Raw genomic sequence first — 24,483 nt, 5'->3', positions numbered from 1 at the left:
CATCTCACTGTAACTACCGAATCGCTCAGTCGTGCCATCTCACTGTAACTGCCGAATCGCTTAGTCATGCCATCTCACTGTAACTGCCGAATCGCTCAGTCATGCCATCTCACTGTAACTACGAATCGCTCAGTCGTGCCATCTCACTGTAACTGCCGAATCGCTTAGTCATGCCATCTCACTGTAACTGCCGAATCGCTTAGTCATGCCATCTCACTGTAACTGCCGAATCGCTCAGTCATGCCATCTCACTGTAACTGCCGAATCGCCCAGTCATGCCATCTCACTGTAACTGCCGAATCGCTCAGTCATGCCATCTCACTGTAACTGCCGAATCGCTCAGTCATGCCATCTCACTGTAACTGCCGAATCGCTCAGTCATGCCATCTCACTGTAACTGCCGAATCGCTCAGTCATGCCATCTCACTGTAACTGCCGAATCGCTCAGTCATGCCATCTCACTGTAACTGCCGAATCGCTTAGTCATGCCATCTCACTGTAACTGCCGAATCGCTCAGTCATGCCATCTCACTGTAACTACCGAATCGCTCAGTCGTGCCATCTCACTGTAACTGCCGAATCGCTTAGTCATGCCATCTCACTGTAACTGCCGAATCGCTCAGTCATGCCATCTCACTGTAACTACCGAATCGCTCAGTCGTGCCATCTCACTGTAACTGCCGAATCGCTTAGTCATGCCATCTCACTGTAACTGCCGAATCGCTTAGTCATGCCATCTCACTGTAACTGCCGAATCGCTCAGTCATGCCATCTCACTGTAACTGCCGAATCGCCCAGTCATGCCATCTCACTGTAACTGCCGAATCGCTCAGCCATGCCATCTCACTGTAACTGCCGAATCGCTCAGTCATGCCATCTCACTGTAACTACCGAATCGCTCAGTCGTGTCACTTCACCCGCGTATGTGAAGGTGACATAGAACGCGTTCCGGCGCCTTGCTGAGTGCCCCGCGCAAGCGCAGCGTTGCTCAGTGGCGATTCCTTGTGTGCCGGGCAGACAAGACGGGCGTGCACGGGGCCCCTTCGTCGCGGCTCGTCGCCCACCAGGCTAGCTTGCTGCTGTTCTGCGCCATGCTGGGCGTCGTCCTGTCGACCCACGGAGGCAGCGGCACGCTCCTGGGCTTCTTCATCGGCCTCAGCAATGCCATGATGTTCCTGGCGCACTTCATACTGCTCTACGCGCCTTTCGGACTGTTCTTCGCCACGGCTGCCTACGTCGTGCAGACACGCAACCTGCAGGTGCGTTTGGCGCAGCGTTTGGGCGAGGATGGGCCGCGTAGCATTGCTATTCTTGCACGATGGACGGATCCACCGCAAACTAACTCGTCCGGCCGTAGCGGGCCTTCGCCTGATAGGCACGACGGTTGGGCATGGCAGCCTTCGGCGTCATACTTGGGCCGTGGATAGCCCCCCTTCTTCATCCTTAATTCTTTCGCGTAAAATTTATCTGGGCATAGTTGACACGGCATCTCTAATAGCTATGGCACCTGCCGGTTTTTGACTGAGGCGACTAAACGGTCGAGCTACGCCAGGAGCGGAACGGTGACTTTGATTTTGAGAACGCGCTGCTTTAAAGGGCACCGCACTTGTAGCCGAGTGGCTTAAGCGCATCATTTGACGCTGAGTCGCATGATGCATTGTCTTGCTCGATATCGTTGAGAGCTTTATTGTCCACCTTTCGTCCGTAATGTGATTCGGCCGCTATAGCAAAACACGGCTCACCACGGAAGCGCAGTGAAGCCCTGTACGCTGTATTCCAAGGACATATTATTTTCTTTGTATCGGAGTACGAAAAGACCTTAGGTTTGGCCGTCACCTGACGCACAATGGCAAACTAAAAAATTGTCGCGGCTGGCTTTGTGCAAAGGCGCGGATGCAGCGCTGTAAAGGAGTAAACGATTTATATTATTTAAGGCCCTACGGGTGCTAAAGGAGTTAACGATTTGATATCATTTAAGGTACTACGGGTGCATAAAGCATGTCCCCAGACCATTAGCGCACCCAGAATGTTTGTCTAGCGGGCAGGACCGTGGGGGATAAAATTTTGGCATGAAATCACGACGGTTTGTAAGAGAATACTACAGCGAAGGTACATGCTTTCACGAAAAGACATGCTCAACGCGAAAAAACTTCCTTTCATGAAGGGGGCTGGGTCGGTTGAGCTCAGCCGGGAGTATGGTCGGGGTTGTAAACCCTTGCCGTCAATGCACCACTGCACCAACCAATCGGCAGAAGTTTGGAAGCTCGTGCCATGGTTATCGAAACCTGCGTGATGGTGGCTGCACTTAATTTGGCGCTGAACCTTGACCTCTTACGCGTGTCTTTAAACTAGAAAAATATTTTGGGAATCTAACAAGCAAGTATGTTGTAATGTACGTTAATTTTTTTCCGCTCTAAATTATCTGTCAAATTTACAGAAATGTAGTATCTATTTATGAATTGAATTCTGGGGTTTCACGTGCCGAAACCACGATTTCATTATGAGGCACGCCGTAGTGGGTGACTCCGGAATAATTTTCACCGCCAGTGGATCTTCAACGTGCCCCCAATGCTCGGGACATGGGCGTTCTTGCATTTCGCCTCCATCGAAATGCGGTCGCCGCGGCCGGGATTCGATCCCGCGACCTCGTGCTTAGCAGCGACACACCATAGCCGCTAAGCCGTCGTGGCGGGTTATCCATTTCTGTTGTCGAGCAATGTTATGTTAAACTTTCTTTTTTCCTTTTTTTTGTTCAGCTTTTTTTTTAATAATATAGCGTCAGCTGCTAAAAATCATCGATGTTTTGTCGCCTTTGTGCTCCGTCCAGGAATTCGTTCTCCAGTATTTAGATGTTTATTTTTAAAATAATGTGCACAGGCAAGCAAATGCACGAATACATGCGCGTTGAAAGTTTATATGTATCAACTAGAATGTGCGCATCTACTAGTGAGTCCCTCAGTATGTGTGGTAAAATCTTTAAGCCTGTAATGTAACGCTGTTGCAATACATGTTTTGGAAGCGCTTGTGAACGCACTCATGTGAACGTATGGGGGGCAGTTTGATGAATATGGTTAACTTGATTTCTTTTGCTTCAACTTGTCAGTTTTCAAAATTTAGCAAATTCGTCTTCATTGTTGGATATTCCATCTGAAGTCAAAACGAATTCATGTTTGAAACGTGTAAAAAAAGTCGTTTCTCGTTATAGGCGAATGTTCTGGCAACAATTTCTGTATCTGCGCTGCTTCTGTTTATTCTGCTAGGGGCCTAGTTAGGTGACTTGTCGTGGCCTTCTCCCCCAGTATATGACATTCGTGTACTTTCAAATAAATAAATAAATAAACATTCACAGGGTCTCTTATGCTATCTCTCAGACGACTTTTATACCTAAGGCGAAAGCCTAAGGGCCGATGCATTAAAGACGGACACATTGCGAACTGATTCGCCTTAATTCGCTGTAGTGTACTTCGCTTAGTCATCACTCTTAATTCGCTTACACATCCTCTTAATTAAATTAGTCTAATTCGCTTAGTTATCCCCTTAATTTGCTTAGTCATCAATCTTAATTCTATTGCGTCTAACTCGCCTGAGTCATCCACTTAATTCGCTTAGTCATCCCTAAAAATTCGTTTTGTCATCCATCCTGAACCATTGCTTGCTTACGAGGGTATGAGTGCTTACGGGAGTACGATGATGACCCGCACACCCACGAAAGTGTTGCGTGAGCTTTTGCATATAGGGATTTGATGATGATAGTTTTTGTACCTTTCCTGTCGTCTACGCGTTTTCGCGCAAGGATTTTGAAGGTCGACTGAACGATGATACGTACGAGGCTTTCGCCTTAACAAATAAATCGGGAGTTCGGACCACGGGAAGTGCGCCACACGCTCGTGCTCTCCGATGCCGCAGCCTCTGGCGTCCTACCTCGGTCTGTACGTGTTCACCGTGGCGCTGTCGCTGTTCGTGCACGCGCTCATCGTGCTTCCGTTCGTGGTGGCGGCCGCCACGAAGCGCACCTTCCGCGGACTGTTCTACAACGCGGCCACCCCGCTGGCGGTGGCGTTCGGTGCCGCCTCGAGCAGCGAGACCGTGCCGGCCACCATCGCTGCGCTCGAGGAGCGCCTCAACCTCGACACCAAGATCGGTGCGCTTCCTCCGTCCATGCATGTGGGAAAGCAGGGCTTCCGAAACCGGGGAGCGGCGCCCGCGTTGCCCGATTTTGGAGGCTCTTCTTTGAGTCCTAGAGAATTATAACATCGCGATGCTAAATACATGAGAACGGAGAAATCATTTTTTTTTTCGGCAACCATAACACCAAATTTGATTAGGTTTAAAAGGAAGAGTTAAAATATAGTGACTGTTGGGACTGTTTTTAGGCCGTCGATTTTTCTAATAGAAATTGTTCAAGATGGCAAATTTTCAGAAAAGAAAACTATCACGTTTACTACTCTTACTCTGGAATGAAAACTTATATCACAATTGTGTAAATTGCAGTCAATAGTACATTTAAAGCGGACAAACTTGATTTGTTATATGTACTCACCGCCCTTAAATACACCATTAATATGTGAGTAACACTTTTGCAAAACCCATGAAACATTGTAACAAATTCACGTAAGATATAAATTAATATGTCAAAATTTTCCTCTTTGGATGATCTAACGGATGCAGTTTGCGGAACTGCGATATCTGTTCGTGGTGCAGAGTTACGGATTTGTGAGCTTCGTGCTTCTTTTTTTTTTTTTTTTCGAGCTTAACGATTGTCGGCTACTTTTGTAACAAACATTCAGGCCTTAAACCAAAATTTTGCTTTCAAATTTCACTGGAATTTAACTTCCTCAAATGCAACAAACTTCATTAAAATGGCTCAGGCGTTGTACCAGAAAAGCATCTCTGCGTTTTACATGTATTTGAATAGGCGGCATTGGAGTTGGGCCCGAACTAAAGCTTCCTCTTAATACCCCATAAAGAACGAAGAAAGATGGCGTTACGTTCTGCAGTCAAGGTTAGAACTCGCCTCAGCGTTAGCTAGAGTCGTATCGCTCTGGCCGACAAAGCCACTTTAAAGTCACTTTGTCTTCATGGCTGCGGAGTTTCATGCAAACATCACTCAGGCAAACGGTGCCAGTGTCTGCTAGAAGCCCTGTGTATGACTCCCGTTGGTCTCCATGCGGGAGCCGGCATGTCGGTTCAAACAGCAAGGCAAAAAGGGTCGGACTGGCGAGCTGTAACCAAGTACGCTACAGAAAAAGGCTAATCGGAACACCCCATACGCGTGAGAATATGAATGTGTGATGTGATTTCGCTACGTAGTCAGCTGCTAAGCATTGTCTAGCATCAACCTTACATAAGCGTTCGAAAAGAAGCTGCGCTGATGTTCCTTATCCTGGAGAGCATAAAGAAATACGTGCGCTACTTCTTTTTCTCGTGGTGTTTGCTGCGACCACGGAAGTGCAGGGCTTTCGACTGTTAGCGTGCAAGACTCGACAGAAATGGCGGGGTTGACATTCGAAACCACAAATGTCGCACCACTATGATCGTGAGCGTGAGCGGTGTTTTCTAGCTATCCCGGTCAAGGCTAAGTGGGTGACATTCAATGTAGGTTTATTTTCTTCTCATCGAGGTTCGCTTGTGTTAAGACAGAAAACCGGGAAGTCTGTTTGCTTTCGATAGTTCGAGCGCGACTTATAAACACTTGCACAAAGAAAGGCGACAACAGAAATTCTTGTGTTGCGTGTTCGCCTCTAAGCGTTCCTCTGCGGGCGGATAATTGTTTACCGTTCTTGAATAATTGAATTTATCGCTTTACCTTCAGTGCATATAGTGAAGGGTGACATGCTTTGATCATCCAAATAAAAAGTAGTAATGTTTGGTTCGACAACACTCAGAAATACGTTGACGTGTTATGTTAAACACCGCGAAAGAAAGAGAACTCAACGAAAGACACTTAGCTTGTTTCCTCTGCTTTTTACATTGCGGACTGATTCCACCAGTTCGGAGTTCCGGCCTGGGTGTTAGACCGAGAGAGAATGCGATGGTGTATGACAAACCTGTTCCTCTTCGAGTGTCATACTGCACTGGCGAGGGTACTGGCGGACTTGGATGGCTTGGCCATAGTGACCAAAAATTTTAACTTGCGCCTTCCGAACACCTCCGCGTAGTAGATGGAGGAAGCGCGTTGTTACGACCCTGTGTTTGCAGTGCGGCTCCTGGTTCCCATGGCGGCAGTCCTGAACACAGACGGCACCTCAATCTACATCACCATCAGCGCCCTGTTCTTCGCCCAGACGAAGACTGACTACGTTGACCTCCGCACGGTCGTGCTTGTCTGGTAGGTTGCCACGCATTTCTTGATTGGTTGACTCAGAAGGCATTTCCTGTCTCCTGCTGCTTTGTGTACGTCACTTCCGACGTGCCTTCAATCTGAGGTTTGTCTTTTTTTGCATTTGTGAACTATATGTGCTGCCGGTTAAGTCTGATAATTAGTTGGAATGCGGATTCTTGCTGCCGTCTACAGTTGTCATTTGTACTAAAATCATAATATGTTGGTGACTTTTAGAGCGCAGTGCTTAGGCGCCCGTTCCTGCGTTGAACGTCGGCGTCGGCCTCCCTCGGCGTAACCGAGCGAACGAGCACAGCGAAGGATGAAAGAGCGAACACGGGGCGCAGCGCGTGATGAATGACGGCGATAGCGAAGAGAGCGCGAGGCGGACAGCGGAGGAGGAGGTTATGGCGAAAGCGTGAGCAGAAAATCGTAGTTCCGCGCAACACGGGCTCTGTAGCGACGATGGCTACGAGATGGTGCCAGCGTAGCGTGCTTCGTCTGTTCAGCGATGGTAGGCGGCGAGCGCGTCCAAATATACCATATATGGAAACAAAGCGCTACATGAGTGGAGGTCTGCCTGCGGCGGCTGCTGTGAATCGCGCCCATGCGTCACTCATGCAATGCCTGTCCCAATCTCCAGATTAGCGAGGCAGTGGGGTCACACTTCGCTCCGTTTGCAACGTGCCGCACAAGACATATTGTCCGCTGCCAGCCAATATATCGCGGAATAAAAACACGTATAGAGCTGCGCTCAAATTTCGCAGTAGGGAGTATCGTAATCGTCGATGAATTTTTTTGTGATGGCTCTGTGATGTCTTATCTGCCACCTGAAACTTCTGGCGTCATGCCAGTTGCCGTTATGACCATGGGATGTCTTTCTTCACACAAAAAGAATTGCAATAAATTCAGAGGTGACTTCCAAAAAAGCTCGTGTTTTGTTGTCTGGCTTTGGTTATGCACACTTTCACTGAAAACCGTCCAGCTTTGTGCAACACTCGCTGGTGCAGTGACGATCGATGCAGCATTTTTATTTTACGCAAGCTCGTTTACAAGTTGTTATCGAAGTACGTTTATAAACGGTCTTCACCGTAAGCAATATAATTTCTGTGGACATATCTTTGCCGCTGCCGCATGTACCGACCACATCAATTTTCTAACTTTCTTCTGAAACTGGCTGATTAATTAGTAATATTTTTCTTGTTTCTTCTATTTCTTCTTTAAAAATAGTACTTCCTAGATCGCTTCGATGATGATGTGATATACGAAACAAAAGGAAAGCAATAACGAAAGTTATGCGCGCATTGAAACTTAAAGCATGAAAAATCAGTATCGCAAAGCATCAGCGGAACAGCTGGTAGTCGGCTGAAAAACTACAATGAAGAAAGGGAAGAAAGCAGCTATAGAGCGGTGAAAAAAAATCATTTGCCTGTTACACTGGAAGACTATTGATTGCACATATCAAATTATTGATACTAACTACCACTTCCCGAACTGGATTGATAGTATCTGCAAATCATTATAAATTTAAATTTAAAACGAATCACCTACACACCTTACCATGCGTCCTTACGTCTTGATTGCTTGCATAAAGTGAAATAAACATTTAAACCGGCTGTTTCTTTCTTTTCTCAAGTAGAACAAGCGAAGGGACGACGTGAATGTTGTCAAATGACGTACTTCTAAAACGACTACGTGGTGCAGTTTAATTACGAGTTGGCCTAGTTGGAACAGATTCATTTTCTTAAATTTTTATGCGCAAACAAACTGTTAGTTTAATTATGTTGCAATGGCGCACCATTTCAATACTGTTATACTCTAACATTACCTGTAATGGTGCCCGAGTTTTATGCACCACTTCTGCCCCCACTTTGAGAAATTGCTGTAACCGACACGCTCACCTTCAGAGTTATCCTGGTGGCTTAAATATTTATTTATTATTTTATTTAAAATTATTTATGACCCCACTTGCTTACTCTAGCAGTGGTCTATACGTTATTCGTGCTCGTTCTCTGAAACCGACGTGCTGGTGTCAATGCATAAGAGAGAAGGAGCGGTCGCAGCGCTGTATATTACATTTTTCGTTGCGTCACAAGGTTACAGTATTTGGAAAGGGCTGTTTTAAGCGTCCAAACTTTATCGGTGCCTTTTATAATTCGAGGTCGTGCGCGTGCGTCGCAGTGCCCTGTCTGTGCTGTGCAGCATGGCGGTTCCCACGACCGGCGGTCCGAGTTACCTGAGGCTTCGTCTGATCCACGAAGCGGTCGGGATGCCGACGGATGGCATCGGGATTCTCTTCGTCACAGACTGGATTGCGTGCGTGTTTTGGGGAAAATAGTCAATGCCGTTGCATTTAGTGCAGCCCGTCAGGCTATGGTCACAATGCCCATTGAACTTTAATTTTATATAGGAAACGAGCAAACGACGTGGTCGCGTGCGCTGATTGGTAGTAACAACTGATTCATGCTCGTTGCTACTCCAACAGCTGCGGTCCTTGTCTACGCTCTTTATGCTTGCCATCGCTTTTGATTAGGGTAGAGAAGGTTGAACTTTGCTGCATAACAACTTGTGCTCACGACGACGCAGTCTTAGTCTCATTTTTGCTGCACCGGTGTCGACGTGTCTTCGACACAGTTCGCGGAGAACCTGCGAGTTAATTCAATGTGTTGCGTGTTTTTAAAGTATTCGACTTTAAAGAACGACAACTGTAGCGCTGGTGCTTTGAAGGAAGCCCGCAGGCTGGTGCAGTTGGCACATCCCGCTAGTAAACCAGCTCGGGAGACGAGAGGCTCGGGACGAAGCTGGACACGGGAGGAGGCCTAGTATTAATAATGAAATGGCGGTGCATGGAGGGCGAAATAGCACCGCTAGGAGCCGCCACGGTGGAAAACTGATATTCGTCATGCTCTGGCGCTTCGTTGCTTGAAAGTTGTGGGCTTTGTTAGACGTGCTTTAGTGCAGCATGGCCATCGGCAGGGAGGATTTTCTGTGGACGGTTGTTGGTGCGTGTTGCTATCAGAAATGGTGTGCTCGGCGTGGTGCGGAGGGGAAATGCCTATGATGTAGGGGCTGAAGATGAGTGTTGGGCTGGTGCCTTGAAGATAAGCGTCAAAACGGATATATTTTTCTCAGAGGGCATACGCTAGAATCACTTTCTTAGCTGTTTAGCGTTACTGTCCTTGCCTTCTTTGTCGGCTTGCAGAAGCCGCCTGGCGACCGTGGTGGACGTGCTGACGGGTCTGGTTGGCGTCCATGTGGTGCAGCACTATTGCGGCTTGGAAGAACCGCCCACCACGGAAGACGCGAACAGGGAATTCCCCCCATAGTAGTGCCCTCTCGCTGAGAGCGCACTGCCAGGAATCGCTCACTGGCGTCTTGTCAGTGATTAATGTGACGTCCATGATAAGAGCTTGAATACAAATTTATTTATTTATTTATTTGTACATTCCAAAGCACCAGTGGGGCTTAAATTCCATAGTGGAGAATTTCGAATTAATCGTCTGTATTTCTTTCACTTGCACCCAATGCTTGGCACACGAATCTGGAATCCATCACGCGACCACATTCTCAACAGCGGAATGTCATTGCCACTGCGCGCCACCGTAGTAATTCATTGAATGAAAAGCTGTACCAGCAATGGGCCGTCCAGCAGGCCCACGAAGCGGCCGCCAGGTATTCCCTGTCGGTCCCTACGTGGGAGACGCCCACTACGCCCTAAAAGCGTCCTGCAGGACCCAAATAAAGTTTGTCCAGTCCAGTCCAAAAGCTGTACACATCTGCCAAATATTTAATGCCTCACAAATGAGGAGTCTTCACTTTTGCGTGGCCTGAAGTGTGTAGCGCCTGTCTTGACTAACTGCGCTGTATTTTCCCCCCAGAAAGTTTACCCTATGGCATAAATTAACGATTAAATATATGAACGTAGGCCGGTTTCAGCAATGTACGTCAGTAGTGCTCGATTGTTGGTCCCATAGAGACACGAATCATAGTCCGGTGCTCGTGTGGGATGAAGGCGCACTGCTTGCAGGTAGCGCCGTCGGATCTGGTTTAGGCCGGGGTATGTCCAAATGGCGCTGTACTTGAAAAAATGTTGCAGTGGCTTAGCTCGGCTATGCCAGGATATACGTAGCGTTAGCAAAGGTTCAGCTGATTATTCTTAGCTTTCCTGGTTGTCTAGATTGTCAAGAATTAGCTTGATTGTCATGCTTACTGCTGCTCCAATGACACACACAAACGCCAGTCAGAAGCGCAGCGGCTCCAGCGCAGTGTCAGACGGCGACTGCACAGCGAGCGCGCGCTGGCGCCAGTGCGTCTACCACGGCTACGACGTCACTCCTCTGGAATGCGCAGACCGGCGGCGGTGAGTCGTGCGCGGCGGCGGCGGAGTGCGTGAGAGGTGCCGGCTCCGGTGGCTCCGGTGCGCAAGCCGTGTGACATCACTGATCCTTGCGCATGCGCAGCACGGCTCTTGATGTGCCGCGCGAAACGGGCTTGGCTAGGCCAGTGTAGCTAACGCTACAAAACGCGCTGAGATTTCTCCGTTCTGGAGCTTTCTTCTGCTGGATCACACAGCGAAACAAGGATTTAAACTTTGGCAATTTGCGCCCGCATGAAATCAAGAAGGCTTGCATGGCTTTGCTGGATGTTGGATGATGTCATGTGTAATCTATATAGCTCCGCCTAAAGTTGATGAACTTTACCATCTACTTGAACAGTGACTTTCCACGAGCCATTCCTCGTAAAGAACAATTTATTGCTCCATCTACACGTCAACCCAGCTAATTTCTATGATCTCCAATTACCCCTGCGCAAGACAGCGGTAATTCGAGATCGCAATCCTGCATTGGACATAAATATACGCTGATGATGAAAGTAGATGGACTTGGCGAATAAGATCGCAATCCTGCATTGGACATAAATATACGTGATGATGAAAGTAGATGGACTTGGCGAATATGAGACAACGTATCTCTAGCGTCTGTCCTTCGATAAGGCATCGATATACCAGGTTTGCCGACGGTCAACATGACCCCCCTTTTCGCGAGCTCATTGCGATCAATTCCACAATGTTTCGAAACCCTTTGAAATTGCATGCGATGGGCCCATTCTTCAAACCTTGTTGCTGACTCCTACAGCCCGGCCACACGAGCAACCAAGTGGTAAAGTCATTGTTTAAAATATAATGAATGACCTTTAGTGCTGCTTTCGCTCGTCTTTCGAGGCGACTCGTAGACGATGAAATGAATTGCCTCGCAGATGGCCACAACCTCCGCAACCGTCGGGGTTGTCCTGTGGTCGAGTTTAAAGCTTCGAGGAGCGTGCAAAACTCAAACGAAGAAAATATCCGTAGAGGCGTTAAATGATTCTGATTCATCAGTGCAGACGTGTACTGTAAAACGTATTCTACAGAAATTAGTGGCAACGTGTATTGCGTCATGCCACATAATAGCGACCTCGATGCTTTAGTGTTGCCGGGAGAAGAAAGTTGCATTAGAGGTGTTATGAGATCCGTGTCCTAGATATTAACTCGATTGACGTGTACATGGAGTAATAAATTGTTCTTTATGAGGAATGGCTCCTGGAAGTCACTGTTATAGTTCTGCTTGTGTTGTGTGCTATGCATGAAAGCTGATCCGGCAGAGGTAAACAAGCGGAGGTTAGATTGAGTGGTCTACGTCAATCGGAAAGGCGTCTGCCCAGAATTTGTGCAATAACAGGATATACAGCGTGGTAAGTTGGCGCATACAATCATAGGGCTTGATGCCCGAGGGACGCTCTGTCAAAACATGCAAAGTAACTTTATTAGCTTGCGATGTTAAGTTTATACTATCTGCTTTCTACCTACCTTATATTTTGCGCCACCATTGCACGTGACATCCACGATGTGTGTGTTGTGGACGAGAAACCGAGAAGCAACACTAGAAAGTCCTCCGTATTGTTGGCTGTGCTCTTCACCTTTATGATGCACATGTCTTACGAGCGAGACCAACACTGCGCAATGCTAATGACGATGCGTGCAAGCACTTCTAGGTTATAGAAAATTTTTGTGTGGTGGTAATGCAAGCTATGCATAATTAAAATAAGATGTTCTGTGTCAATGTCTATATAAATCATATTGCTGTATTTCAGAGGAAAATGCTCTTGACACACAATGCGTTGACCACCTTCGATTATGTCCAGGTCAAAAATCTCCGCAGTGTCTTGAACATATCGCCTTTCTAGGCATAACTGCATGCCAGTTTGTCCTCTCCGAGGCGCTTTCGGGCGTACGCAGCCAGCCACAGTTGTCCAGACACTCATTCACAGCTACGTTTCCCGCAACACCATGTGCTCACGTGGGCTTGAAGAAAAAATTACTCCATCTCCCGCTAAAGGGAACTATGTGTGGATGCGAAGCAGCGGGGAGATGGTTAGCTTGAGCGGGAGATGGTTTCGCGGCAGCGGCCCGAGCGCTCATGGCGGCGCTGCACAGGAGAGAGAATGAGGCGCGCGCGCTCCGTCATTTTCATACCGCGGAACTACCGTGGCGCCCCCAGCGGAGTATGCAGCTGTCGCACCACCTGTCGAGCGCACCACTCCGGATTCCTAGAGGAGAGAAGGGGGGGAGCGTAGGAGAGGAGAGGGGGAGGGGACGCGCATGCGCTGTGGAGGTGTGGCATACGGGCGCCGCTCCGTAGAGTGTTCCTAGAGGAGAGAAGGAGGGGAGCGTAGGAGAGAGAGGCGGAGGGGGCGCGCATGCGCTGTGGGGGTGTGGCACGCGGGCGCCGCTCCGTAGAGTATTCCTAGAGGAGAGAAGGGGGAGCGTAGGAGAGGAGAGAGAGGGGAAGGGGACGCGCATGCTCTGTGGGGGTGTGGGACGCGGGAGGGACGGACAGAGCCGCCGGCAAGAAATGCTTCGCATTTAAAAAATTGATCCACTAGCCTACGGATAACTCCCGTGTGGGCCAGACCATTCGCGGAGCCTCATCTGTCATAGAGAGTCTTCAAATAAATCTTTGTGGCTGCTGCACTAACACCAGCTGCAGCGTAATTATGGCCCCTGGGCCGTTGAAAGTCATTGGACGTGACTGCAGTCTTGTCCCGGACTGTGCTTGTAGAGGTGCCACAACTCGTTCGAGGTGGGGTAGCATTGATGCCGCCTAACCGAGATTTGTGGCCTTCTTTAATAGATCCCCACTGGTCATTACTTTCGCAAACTAGCATGCATGCATGCGTGTCATGTGCAGCACCCGATTTTCCACACAGGGTAGACTATCAGTGAGCGAAAACGGCCGACTTGATAATGAAGCACACTGCGGGAAAGTGAACGACCAAGCCGGTTGTTCTTGACACGACTTTACTGAGCAGTGCGCTATCGCGTGCAAAGTTGTTATTCTTGCCAGCTAGTAGACCAGAAAGAGAAAAAAGCAAGACAAAGCGTACTTTTTTTTCTTTAATGCAGCTAATATCCTAGCGGGAAATAAAGTTCGTCGCAAGTATAAATTTGTGCTCGTTTTTGGTGCCTCTGCAAGCTCCAGAAAAAGGAAGCAACTCATTAATTTTCCTTATCGCACAGTTCAATTTAGAATGCGACTTCCAGAGCGTGTCATAACAACTGCGATAGAAGAAGAATCGTCACGCGCTCGATATTGCGTGTGCAGAACAAGCCCGCTACCTCACTCTGCCAGGCGGCGCATTTGTAGATGCTTCCGAGTGGCACTCGTTTTGGAGCAGTACTTGCGGATATTTCGCCATGAGTCGTTTCCAGAAATGGGTCACGCAGCCGCAGCACAGTTTGGCAATCTATATTTACGTGGAAGTAAACATTGCCGGGGATCATGTAGCAATATGATCCATAAAAATGGAACCCACCGGAGATGTTTGAGATTACTACCTATACCTTCGACTGTGGCGTAGTGTTTCGTGCCCGATTCCATTAAAAAGCTTTTCTGCACTATTTGATATAGCATTCCCCGCTAACAGGCACTAGCTTTCTCTACGCGGTAGTAATGCAGGATTATATTTGTTCCCGGCAGTCTTGCTTAAAGTCTTGCCAAGAACCGTCACTAACCACACCCCCATCTCAACATTCGTCAGTATGCATCGACTCATTTATGCGCGTAGATGCGTACCATGATATAGCTGTTCGGAAGAGTTAAGCCCGTTTCACATGGTGCGATTTTGCAGTGCGTTTTTCGCAGCTGCGATTTCCGCAAATGCGAAATTCGCAATCCCGTTTCACATGGATCTACGGCAGCTGCGTTTTTCGCATACTCGTTAAGCATTTTGACTGGCGATGACGTATGAGCGAGCCGCTTACTATTGGTCGTCTGTTTCCACCGCTACAGTGGCTACCACCGCATCTGCGTTTTTCGCAGAGAAGTTCAGCACGCCGAACATCGAAAAAAACGCACGCACGAAGGGTCCGGCGGCCTATTTTCCGCAGCTGCGAATTCGCAGACAAAATCACATCATGTGAAACGGGCTTAAGTGTCCTGACTTGGATACCTTGAATTTTTAAGTAGGTATTAGTGTCTTCGATCATCACGTTATAAGTGCGGCTTGGAGGTGCGCATATTTCTGATTCCCGTGTGAGCGAGATGCGACCTATTTGTGCCGGAGTTTCCGCGTTAGGATAGCCTTGTTGAAGGTCGAAGAGTACGTTGTCCACAGCACGATGTCCACATTGAAATCGCGGCTGTCTCATCTGGGGCGGTATTCTCACGCGATCACTTTCGCCACATTTCGCGTGACAGCGTTCCTGGTATAGTGTGCTAAGCTCGCAATCTTCGCACAGCGAAAGTGATCGCATCCCCGAAAGTGATCGCTCAAGAATACCGCTCCCGGTTTGCCGCTCGAAACATACATGCGGGATACGAGGCATGCATTTATTCTGTCCCTCCAGACAGCAGTTCCGTTGTCGGCGGCAGCAGCAGCTACGTTCTCGTCAGACGGCCGTGGTGGAGCTTGAGGAGGAAGAGACGCCCTGTCCCTGCTTCGGCTGGTATCGGGACGCGGACTTGAAGAGGGCCAGTGCCATCAGGTCGTCTCGCAGCAGCGCTTCCCAGGCGTCGGAAGCCTGCACCTCCGGCAGGTGGGCGTCGATGAAGCGTGCCGCGTCCCGACATAGCTCCTTGTCGCTGTGTCGCACGGCCAGCTCGAAGACGCGCACCGCGTTGTCCGGCGCCAGCGCGTTGGACAGCTGGCGGGCGCACGCGGCCTTCACTGACGCCACGCCGTACTTGTCCGCCGCCACGTACAGATCCACCGCGCCCTGTCCAATGATGATGATGATGATGATGATGATGATGATGATTTATTGGCATCCCCTTTGAAACGGGGTGGCGACAAATAGTCACCTAGCCTGCTTGATTTAATCAGGTATACTACACATGTTCTTTATCTAGCATTTTTGTATACCCCCTTTCATTGTCTTTCTTTTTCAAAAATTTAGCTTGTACCGCTGCCTATGATTTTAAGAGATCAGGTCGTATCCATCTTTTCCCTGCTTTTTTTCCACCAGTACTCTAATCGTCTCTTGCTGATCTCTACGGCTGATCTGTTTATGTTTCCTTCCACTTTAAACCCAAGCGCTTCTGGGAGTTGCACGTTACCTACGGTTCTCGCTGGGTGGATCCCGTCGCATTCCATTAGGATGTGCTGAGTGGTCTCTGGATCTTTACTGCAGCATACACATGTCTCATCTAGTTCCGAATATTTGTTCCGATATGTTTTCGTCCTTAGGCAACCGGCTCGAGCCTCAAATAGCAAGGCACTGCCCTTTGTGTTATCGTACAGATTTTCCCTTCTAATTTCTTTCTTCTCATTCTTGTAAATCTCCATTGTCCTTTTCGTTTCCATTCTTTGCATCCAATTCACGGTCTCTATTTCTCTCACTTTCTTTCTGATGACCCCTGGTTGTCTATTTACAGTTTCGATTTTCCTGTACTTGGTTGCCAAGTGCACGCAGAGAAGCGACATCTATGCTAAAGTTCACTGAAGAGCCAGGCGCTAAGCGTCGTGATACGTGACTGCTTCTCGTAGCCGTCCCTGCCGAAGTTGTGATAATTTTCTATCCGAAGGAGACCGTCACAGTAACCAATTGTCTATGGCATTGTGCTCCATTGTCATCCGGTACCACATAATCTAACTTGAAACGCACCCGCCGTGATGGTTTAGCGGCTGTGGTGCAGCGCTACTAAGAGCAAGGTCACGGGATGAGATTCCGGCCGCGGCAGAAACATTCCGATGAGGGCAAAATACAAAGAACGACTGTGTGCCATGTATTGGGCGCACGTTAAAAGTTCCCAGGTGGTTAAAATTAACCCGGAGTCCCCCACTAGGGCGTGCCTCATGATCATGAGGCACGTGGTGTTGGCACATCGTGGTGTTGGCACATCGTGGTGTTGGCACATCGTGGTGTTGGCACATCGTGGCGTTGGCACATCGTGGCGTTGGCACGTAAAACACCAGAATCTAATTAAAATGTTTAAACTTCAAACGCCAGCGAATAGCCATTAAAACCAAGGAAAACAGTAAGAAAAATGGGATGCTTCTGCGCTTGAGCGGAAGGGCGTTAACATTGTGCGTTTTTTTATATATTTAACTGCAAGAAACACCGCTTTCCGTATTTTGATTTGCTTTCCATTAGTTTTGTTAGCATATGAATGAGAACCGAAATCTTATAAAAACTACTACATGTATACTATTATCAAAAGCTCAAGTTCTCCTATACGCTTTACTTCGCTTGTCAGTTGATTCACTGGTAGGTCGATTCATTTAGGTAGTTCTTATTGGCTCCTGTTCTTCTCACAGCGCTTCAGGTTGTTCAACGTCCCTAGCATATTCTTCAAATTCGGTATCATTATGTGATGATGCTTCGTGCGTTTCTGAGTCAGTATTGTGGCAGTGCCGTTTCGCTCTGTGCCATATAGCTTCGTGCCCGCGAACAAACACAGTACGGTTAAGGGCAACATAAAATGCACCTAAAAATTAGCAGCAGGAAATATTTATAATAATCACCGATTTGGTTAATTTACAACGTAGCGTGAATCTATGTTAACGAGAACGACAAGTATCTATTAGTCAGCTTTAGCTGAGTGTCGCTTACCAGTCCGCTCCGCTCACATTTCACGCGCTAGTGGGGAGGCATTGTTGGAAACTACGTTAACTTTGCGTATTTGAGAAACGCGAACGACGCACTGTCCAAGGTCGATCCAAATAGGTCGCGAAGCTTCGAGCGAAAATTGGTTCAGAAAAATTGTCACCGACATCAGCAAGGGTGGTTATGGGATCAACGATTGAAGCGCGACTATGTGAGGTGGAAACAAAAATTGTGAAAAAAAAGAGCGTTATTAATTAACTCTAGACACAACTTGATTCATTCAACTAAAATAAAATCCTAAGCAATTGTATATACACGTGGCGAGGAAAGAAAATACAACTTTATTTAACTTCATCGTTATCAATAAATACCCTTTTCAGCGCCCACTGACGCCTCTATCACTTGCAATGCGATGCAGCTCTTGAAGTGTGCACGCTAAAACAAAAGTGTGCACTGTATACACGACGTTGTGTTGTTTTGCTGGTCGACGTTTGTCTGAGCTTAGTAGCGCGGTTTATTTCATAGTTTCGTTACCTGTTCAGTCAAAAGTAGTGAGTTTCGACCGCCAGATAATTGTTTACTTTAGCTGTTCTCGTGCGGCTGCGTTGGCCGTTCGACACCCGTATACGGCTGACCTTTTGCTGCGTCGCTTTTCGCGCTCATCAAAACGCCCATCAATTTGATTGGCGGGGCATTTAAAAGTACAGCTCTAATGGCAGGCCAGCAAAACTAATTTCGCGCCTTTGACAACAACGTGACGCCACTTATGCTTTTAACGTTTAAGACCTCACATGATTCCTTCTTCCGCCGGAAGTGTTCCCTCGTCACACAAGATGGCACTAAGCCCCATGAACCGCCGATTAGCCCCATGTTTTGAACGTATGGGCTTCTATGGAAGCTTCAGTATACCAGGTATTTACCTTGCTCTGTATGCTTGGCTGCCAAATGGCAAATTAACCGAATGGATGTACCGTAGCGCGTAGAGGAACTTGTTCCCTCAATCAGCTCTGCAGCTGCACGAGGTCGTGAGTCTTATAGCGCATGAAAAAGACAAGGACGAAGGAAGAGGTGACACACACAGGCGCTTCGTCCTTGTCTTTTCCGTGCGCTATAAGCCTCATGATGTCATACCAACAAGCCCAAATCACTGCATTACTGCACGAGGTCACCGTTTTGCCTTTAGCTATATCGGAATGAGCGTTATGCGCTCGCGCACTATCGTTCTCGTTGTAGCACTATCAGAGCGGACCGTAAGTTTTCAGGCAAAGATGTCTATATTCATTGTAGTAGGTGCTGTAGAAAACAGAGGTTATGCCTGAAATGACTCCAGTTTACGGAACGTTCTTTTGCCGGTAGATATAAATTTTCGGTTAGCTTCTGCAATACGCTGTGCATGTACACCGTTGCACCATATGTTTATTCACTGTTTTTCTCTTTTTAGAGCATGACACCTCAATGACTGCTGTGCTTGTCTTCGGAGTAGCTGACAAGAATATTACTTTATCAGCGGGGTGTTACGAGCTTCTCTCTGCAACAGGGTATACGCGTTTATTGCTGAGCTTATAATAGTCCCTGCCGCTCGTGCTCGCGGAGGCTTGACTTGAGGTCTTGCGTACTACTTGTTCTGTGCGTTGTTCTCAAGTACCCGCCCTACCCGGCGCACCTGGCTAATTCCGCTGAGCGTGCCGGCGTAGAGGAACTCGAGCAGCTGTCGGACGGCCTCGTAGGACAGGTCCTCGATGACCACGACGCGGTTGACGGCCTCGGTGGTGCCGCCGGTGAGCATGGCAGCGAACACGGGCGACAGCCGGCCCAGCAGGTCTCCGTGGGCGCGCAGTTTCCTCTGGCCGACGCGTATCTCGACGTCGCCGAAAGTGGAGCTCTCCAGCAGGACCGGGCAGCTGACCCAGCAGCGGGCTGCCCGGGCACTCGTCCTGGCCCCCGCTGCGGTCCGTCATGTACTCGAACCTGCGCCCAGCACCACGATTCGCTCGCGTTGAGTGCGTCACTCGAGTGAACGGGATCGTGGTTAGACGAATGCCGTAGCTGGCAGATCATGCCGTTGTTTTAACGGGACTTGCAGGAGACATGTTGTTCTTCCGTCGTGTTTTGCCATTTCGAATGCACTACCATTGATTTCGATCATCCGCCACGGTTGCTCGGTGGCTCTATGGCGTTCTGTTGCTGAGCATGAACTAACGGGTTCAATTCCCGGCCATTGCAGCCGCATTTCGATGGGGAAAAATGTAAGAACGCTCATGTAGTACTTAGGTACACATTATAGAACTCCTTGTGGCCCAAATTATTAAAGTTGATCCGAAGTACTCCACTATACGGTGTCCCTCATAACCAACCAACCAACCAGCCAACCCTCCGACTTGATCGAGTTCGATCAGCATGTCCGAATTAGTTGTGCGGTAAGTCAAACATCATCGTAATCGTCATCATTTTCTTAAAGCAACTGTAATCAAATGTGGGCAACTTGGAATTTTCGGCCGTGCCTTGCTTGTAGTGGAGACATACTTTCTGCCATTGTGACTTTCTGATTTGACTTTCTGCCATTGAAGGAAGGAAGGAAGGAAGGAAGGAAAGAAGGAAGGAAGGAGCGAGTGGGCGAACAGGAGCTCGGAAAGCTGACGAGAATATCCACAGAGCCGTGCGGAGCTTGCGCACAGGTAGTGTGTGAGCTGCACTGCACATCGAAGCGGTTAACACAAAAGCCAGTCGATATGTAATGCACAAACGCAGCTTGTGCTAACGTACCGAAGAGTAACAAAAGACGAATTAGAGAAATTTTGAAAGCACGGCTAAGTCACGTGCCACGTGAGTGTGCCTAATCACTAGTGACGAAAGTTTAAATTTGTTACGTCTGCGCGCACAGACACATATCGAGAGGCTTCTTGCACTCATATAGGGTTGCAGCTCAGAAGATTGGAGAGGCAAAATTTTGCGGTTTTCACTTCTTGAGTCTCCTGGTACTCAACTTGGTGCCACGCTTTAAACATTTACAAAATTGCATCAGAAGTGATTACGTCAAATAGTCATCCCGGATATAAAATCAGATGCATGCGTAACTGTATGGAATTGGTGTAAGCGCAATATTGTCAGATTTTCGAAAATACCCGCTAATTCGGTTGTGTCGTCACGAACGACAAAAATCACCCGTGAAGTACATTCCGAATAAACTAGTTGATACGAAAGTCCAACCGCCGACAACCACATGCCGACCTGAATATGCCGACCTACCAGGTGACGTTACGTCATACCTGTGTTTAGACCAATAAAAGTAGTTCTTACTGCAAGGATTACGAGGAGGCGGTCACTTTCTCCACTTACATAAATAAGCTGCATTCAGCGTCTAACCTTGTTTTAAACAAAGAATGCGTTTTTCACATTTGTAACGTACGATCTGGTAATAGGAACCGACTTAAAAAGCAAATGTAAGCAAGCGTTCAACGTCTGTAAAACGTGAAGGCGAAAGCCTGCCAGCTGTGGAAGACGACGACGACGAACGCGTGCGCAGTAGCACGAGCACGAGGGGCAGTATGGGAACGCTGGCATGATCAGCGTCATCGGAGCCAGCTGTGGAAAAAGACGGCGAACGCGCCATCATTGCTACGAGCGCGTCTCTGTGACCACTTGACGTGTGAAATCAGGGCACGCACTAGGTACAGCTTTAGTAATCCCCAACCATGGAGCAGCCGTGGTTTCAGGGAAGTATGCTCGTCTCGCACCGCTAAGGCCCGGGTTTGATTCCCACCCAAACCGAAGTTAACGAAATTTTCTTTTCAAAGCCACTAATTTACTTTGTTTGCAGGAACCTCCCTGAGAAATGTGACGTAAATCTGAGCATGTTTAGACGTGTTTTTACTCTTTGTGGCGTCGGCCATTTTTCGTCATGGCGCAGTTTCGCCAAGGTCACTGCAAGGTCACCGCCAACATAGACACCTAAGGCTTTCGCCTTAATGAGGCAGATATGCCCAGTGTTCGAGGATAGCATATTTTAGGACTACCACGTGGTCTATAGTTAGAGCCCCCGATGGGCACATACACACCTGAAGAGGACGACGAGCGCGTAGCGGTCGTTGTCGTCACCGGAGCAGGCAGCGGACGCGACCGAGGCATTGCTGTTCGAGCTGCCGCTCAAGGTCAACCCTACCAGGCACTTTTTCTCGCAGGTGATGCGCGCCGCCGTCTTGGTGTTGCAGGTGACTTGCGCGATGTCCCGTCCCGTAGGGTCCCTCAGTGCCAGGGAGTACGAGCCCTGCACGGTGACGGTAACAAGCGGCAAAGACACTGCGGTAATCGAGAGCATGGCTAAAAATTGCCTTGCGAGAGAAGACCACAACACAAGGAATCTCACGCTCGTCAACGTAGAGTACACGGTCTGGTGTTGGCGAAACTGAATATTTCTCTGAAGTATCAGATTTTACTGTATACTTGAATGTTCTACGTTGTGAAATGCGCTGTATCGTTTCTGTACTAGGTGCTGGGTTGGTGGTGGGAATATGCTGTGCACGGAAGCAGTGGTGCACCTATGGTCCTATTCAGGGGTAATGGAGAATCATTGGAGAAATAAGTGTTACAGCTCAACTACATGCCTGTCTGTCTCCAGTCGTTGGCTACAACTCATTTTTAGGTGTGAGACAAGCCTGAAAGCGTAACTTTACTCCTATTGTCAAAGACTCTCGGTCAATATTGTTAAAGGGCGCTTTGCTGGTATATCCGTAAATTTGCCCCACGCTTGCTAGTATAAACCTATACGCATAAACACGGCCGGGCTGAAGCAGGTGCGATCTACAGCGCGCGGACTCCTGCCCATAAAGTTTAATAAAACTCCTAGAGGTAACTTTGGCCCTCACTCAGAGCCCTCGTCGCTGGGGCGTGGATTTGGACACCACCTTTAGTTCCAAATGAGAGGCAAGGGTAAGCGCGCAGATGAGTCAGTGTTTTCCCAATAGATGGCTAGCTCACTAACGTTGCGTCATGGCGCCGAGACAAAAACTTTACCCAGGTGGCGCTGGTTCTCGCACTCCAGAGACTAGGAATGATGCGAATAGCATTCGCGCTCGACTTCATGGCCCAAAAAAAGAGCTACGTTGTGGTCACTATAGGTTGTAACTTGCGACGAGGCTATACCTGTAGTGTGCTCTTGGTCTCGATGAAGCACGATGCCGTCTCGTAGCCGTAGTAGTCGACGTCCGTGGTGAGCCATATCTGGAAGCGTGGCTCGTCCCACTGGGCCGGGAAGGGCGAGCTGCAGAGCGAGACCTTGTTGCGCAGCCGCAACTTGCCGCAGTTGTGCACCGTCCACGTGTGCGTGATGCTGTGCGAGTGCAGGTACGTCTCGCTCGACGTCGCCGACGACATGGCGGGCCACTATAGGCTGCTGCTGCTGCCGCTCCCTTCTTTGGTAGACGCTACTGTACTTGGGCTTCTGTCGCCGCGATTGCGCCTTCTCGTTGTCGTCGTCTTCTTCCGCACGTGCAAGCGTTCACCAGTGTTGATGATGATGATGATCCCATGCATTGACCGGTGCCCACAACGGGTACTGGCCAAGAAGTGGGCGGTAGAACTTTAAGAATAATATCATTTAATGCGATTAGCATTCTTTGAGAACTTTACCCACTTTCCAGTTTCTCAGTTTGTATCCAACCTATTTCGCGCCAGCTTGGGTCACTTTGTCACCATTGCATTAACGAACACGGCAACGTTTCTCGTGTCTTGAGCTATTCGAGGCCGAACATCTTTCTTGCCGAGCGTTTAGGAGACATCAGCTGGTCTTAGAACTTGCATTTTCTGCGTAACGTTAATTCGCGAACACCATCGGATCTGATCTAAAGGACAGCATAGAAGTGCGACTGATGGAATAAATTTTCCTTGAATGAAAAATAGAATATGTGTGCAATGGATTGCAATAAAATCCTGGCAAAAGCGTTCGTACACTCGAAGCACAGTAGGGTGAACAAGAGCACGTAGACATATCTTCCAACCTGTGAACTTTAAAATTCGTAAAATCCCGCGGTCGCGACAGTGAGTGATTGAGAGGGAGAGAGCAGGGGGAGGGGGGACTGTAGTTACACGTTTTTGTTTTCTTCTCTGAAGCTTGCTCTGAATACACGCCTTGTGAATGATACATACGCACTTTCCTAACGGTCAATTACTTTAGACGCAGAATTCTAGTAGCATCAAACTTCGAACAACAGAGACTGATAATCAAAACGTTGTTTTTAGATTGCAGTGACCTTTTCAGCGACTGTGCTGTTGCTAGTATCGCGTGCTTTTGGAACTTGTCCGTATAAACGGGTTAGAAGCAGGTACCCTCTCGCATTTTTTCACCATCAGAAGACTTCCAGCGGAAAGTTCGAAGATCAATCAGTGAAACTTTCTCGCAAACATAACTTATTTTTCGGAAAACTTGATGCAACATTCGTAATATCGTAAAAGTAGCCCAAGTTCGTAAGCATTATGAAAAGTTCGCGAGGGTTAAGAGGCATGCGTAGACCAATAACTAAAGAACATTGTTTGCAGCGCCAGTGCCAACGTATGGTGACGTGTTGCAGCTAAATATCTTCTATGCCCATTTGTGTTTTAACCGTGTGCTGGCGTCGCTCTAAAACACCCGTGTACTTAGATTTAGATGCACGTTAAAGAACCCCAGGTGGTCGAAATTATTCCGGAGTCCCCCACTATGGCGTGCCTCATAATCAGATCGTGGTTGTTGTTGTTGTTGTTGTTGTTGTTGTTGTTGTTGTTGTTGTTGTTGTTGTTGTTGTTGTTGTTGTTGTTGTTGTTGTTGTTGTTGTTGTTGTTGTTGTTGTTGTTGTTGACCTGAGTGGTTGTGGCGAATACCCACAGTGGGGTATTGGCCATGAATCGGGTGGTTATATTCGGTGCATAAAAACAAGGGAATTAAGGAATAGAATACTGGAGCTTAGAAAGGAAGATTTTGTGAGAGGAGAAGAAAAAAACAAACAAGTTAATAATAGGTTTAAAAAGAAATAAATTAATAAAAGAAAACTATGGTGGTAAAGGTGACAATAAGTTTAGCATGGTAATCGATTTGATTCAATGAGATAAT

The 24,483-nt window shown here is 48.1% G+C and overlaps 2 protein-coding genes across 2 annotated transcripts; one reads left to right on the top strand and one right to left on the bottom strand.

Annotated features, from left to right (window-relative positions):
• The first annotated feature begins 901 nt into the window (after positions 1–901).
• LOC119433447 (excitatory amino acid transporter-like) lies at positions 902–9,710 on the top strand. The gene is made up of 4 exons (XM_037700655.2): positions 902–1,259; positions 6,199–6,328; positions 8,501–8,635; positions 9,522–9,710. The coding sequence occupies exons 2-4, from the start codon at positions 6,216–6,218 to the stop codon at positions 9,643–9,645; spliced, it is 372 nt and encodes a 123-aa protein (XP_037556583.2). The 5' UTR covers positions 902–1,259; positions 6,199–6,215; the 3' UTR covers positions 9,646–9,710.
• A 5,725-nt stretch (positions 9,711–15,435) lies between these two features.
• Positions 15,436–22,956, bottom strand: LOC119433006 (uncharacterized). Its single transcript, XM_037700161.2, has 4 exons — positions 22,542–22,956; positions 21,458–21,666; positions 19,066–19,370; positions 15,436–15,572 (listed from the first exon to the last, which is right to left on the bottom strand). The coding sequence occupies exons 1-3, from the start codon at positions 22,770–22,772 to the stop codon at positions 19,070–19,072; spliced, it is 741 nt and encodes a 246-aa protein (XP_037556089.1). The 5' UTR covers positions 22,773–22,956; the 3' UTR covers positions 15,436–15,572; positions 19,066–19,069.
• Positions 22,957–24,483: the final 1,527 nt, after the last annotated feature.

The sequence above is a fragment of the Dermacentor silvarum genome, chromosome 11, assembly GCF_013339745.2.
Source record: "Dermacentor silvarum isolate Dsil-2018 chromosome 11, BIME_Dsil_1.4, whole genome shotgun sequence".
In the NCBI taxonomy this organism is placed as follows: domain Eukaryota; kingdom Metazoa; phylum Arthropoda; class Arachnida; order Ixodida; family Ixodidae; genus Dermacentor; species Dermacentor silvarum.
This window is presented reverse-complemented; position numbering and strand designations above follow the sequence as displayed.

Excerpts from the sequence above, each read along its gene's own strand:
- LOC119433447 (XM_037700655.2), top strand. The coding sequence starts at position 6,216 with ATGGCGGCAGTCCTGAACACAGACGGCACCTCAATCTACATCACCATC. Across the intron at positions 6,329-8,500 it reads CGCACGGTCGTGCTTGTCTG|TGCCCTGTCTGTGCTGTGCA; the intron begins GTAGGTTGCCAC and ends CGTGCGTCGCAG. Across the intron at positions 8,636-9,521 it reads TTCGTCACAGACTGGATTGC|AAGCCGCCTGGCGACCGTGG; the intron begins GTGCGTGTTTTG and ends GTCGGCTTGCAG.
- LOC119433006 (XM_037700161.2), bottom strand. The coding sequence starts at position 22,772 with ATGTCGTCGGCGACGTCGAGCGAGACGTACCTGCACTCGCACAGCATC. Across the intron at positions 21,667-22,541 it reads AGACCAAGAGCACACTACAG|GGCTCGTACTCCCTGGCACT; the intron begins GTATAGCCTCGT and ends GTCACCGTGCAG. Across the intron at positions 19,371-21,457 it reads GCGCTCGTCGTCCTCTTCAG|GTTCGAGTACATGACGGACC; the intron begins GTGTGTATGTGC and ends TGCTGGGCGCAG.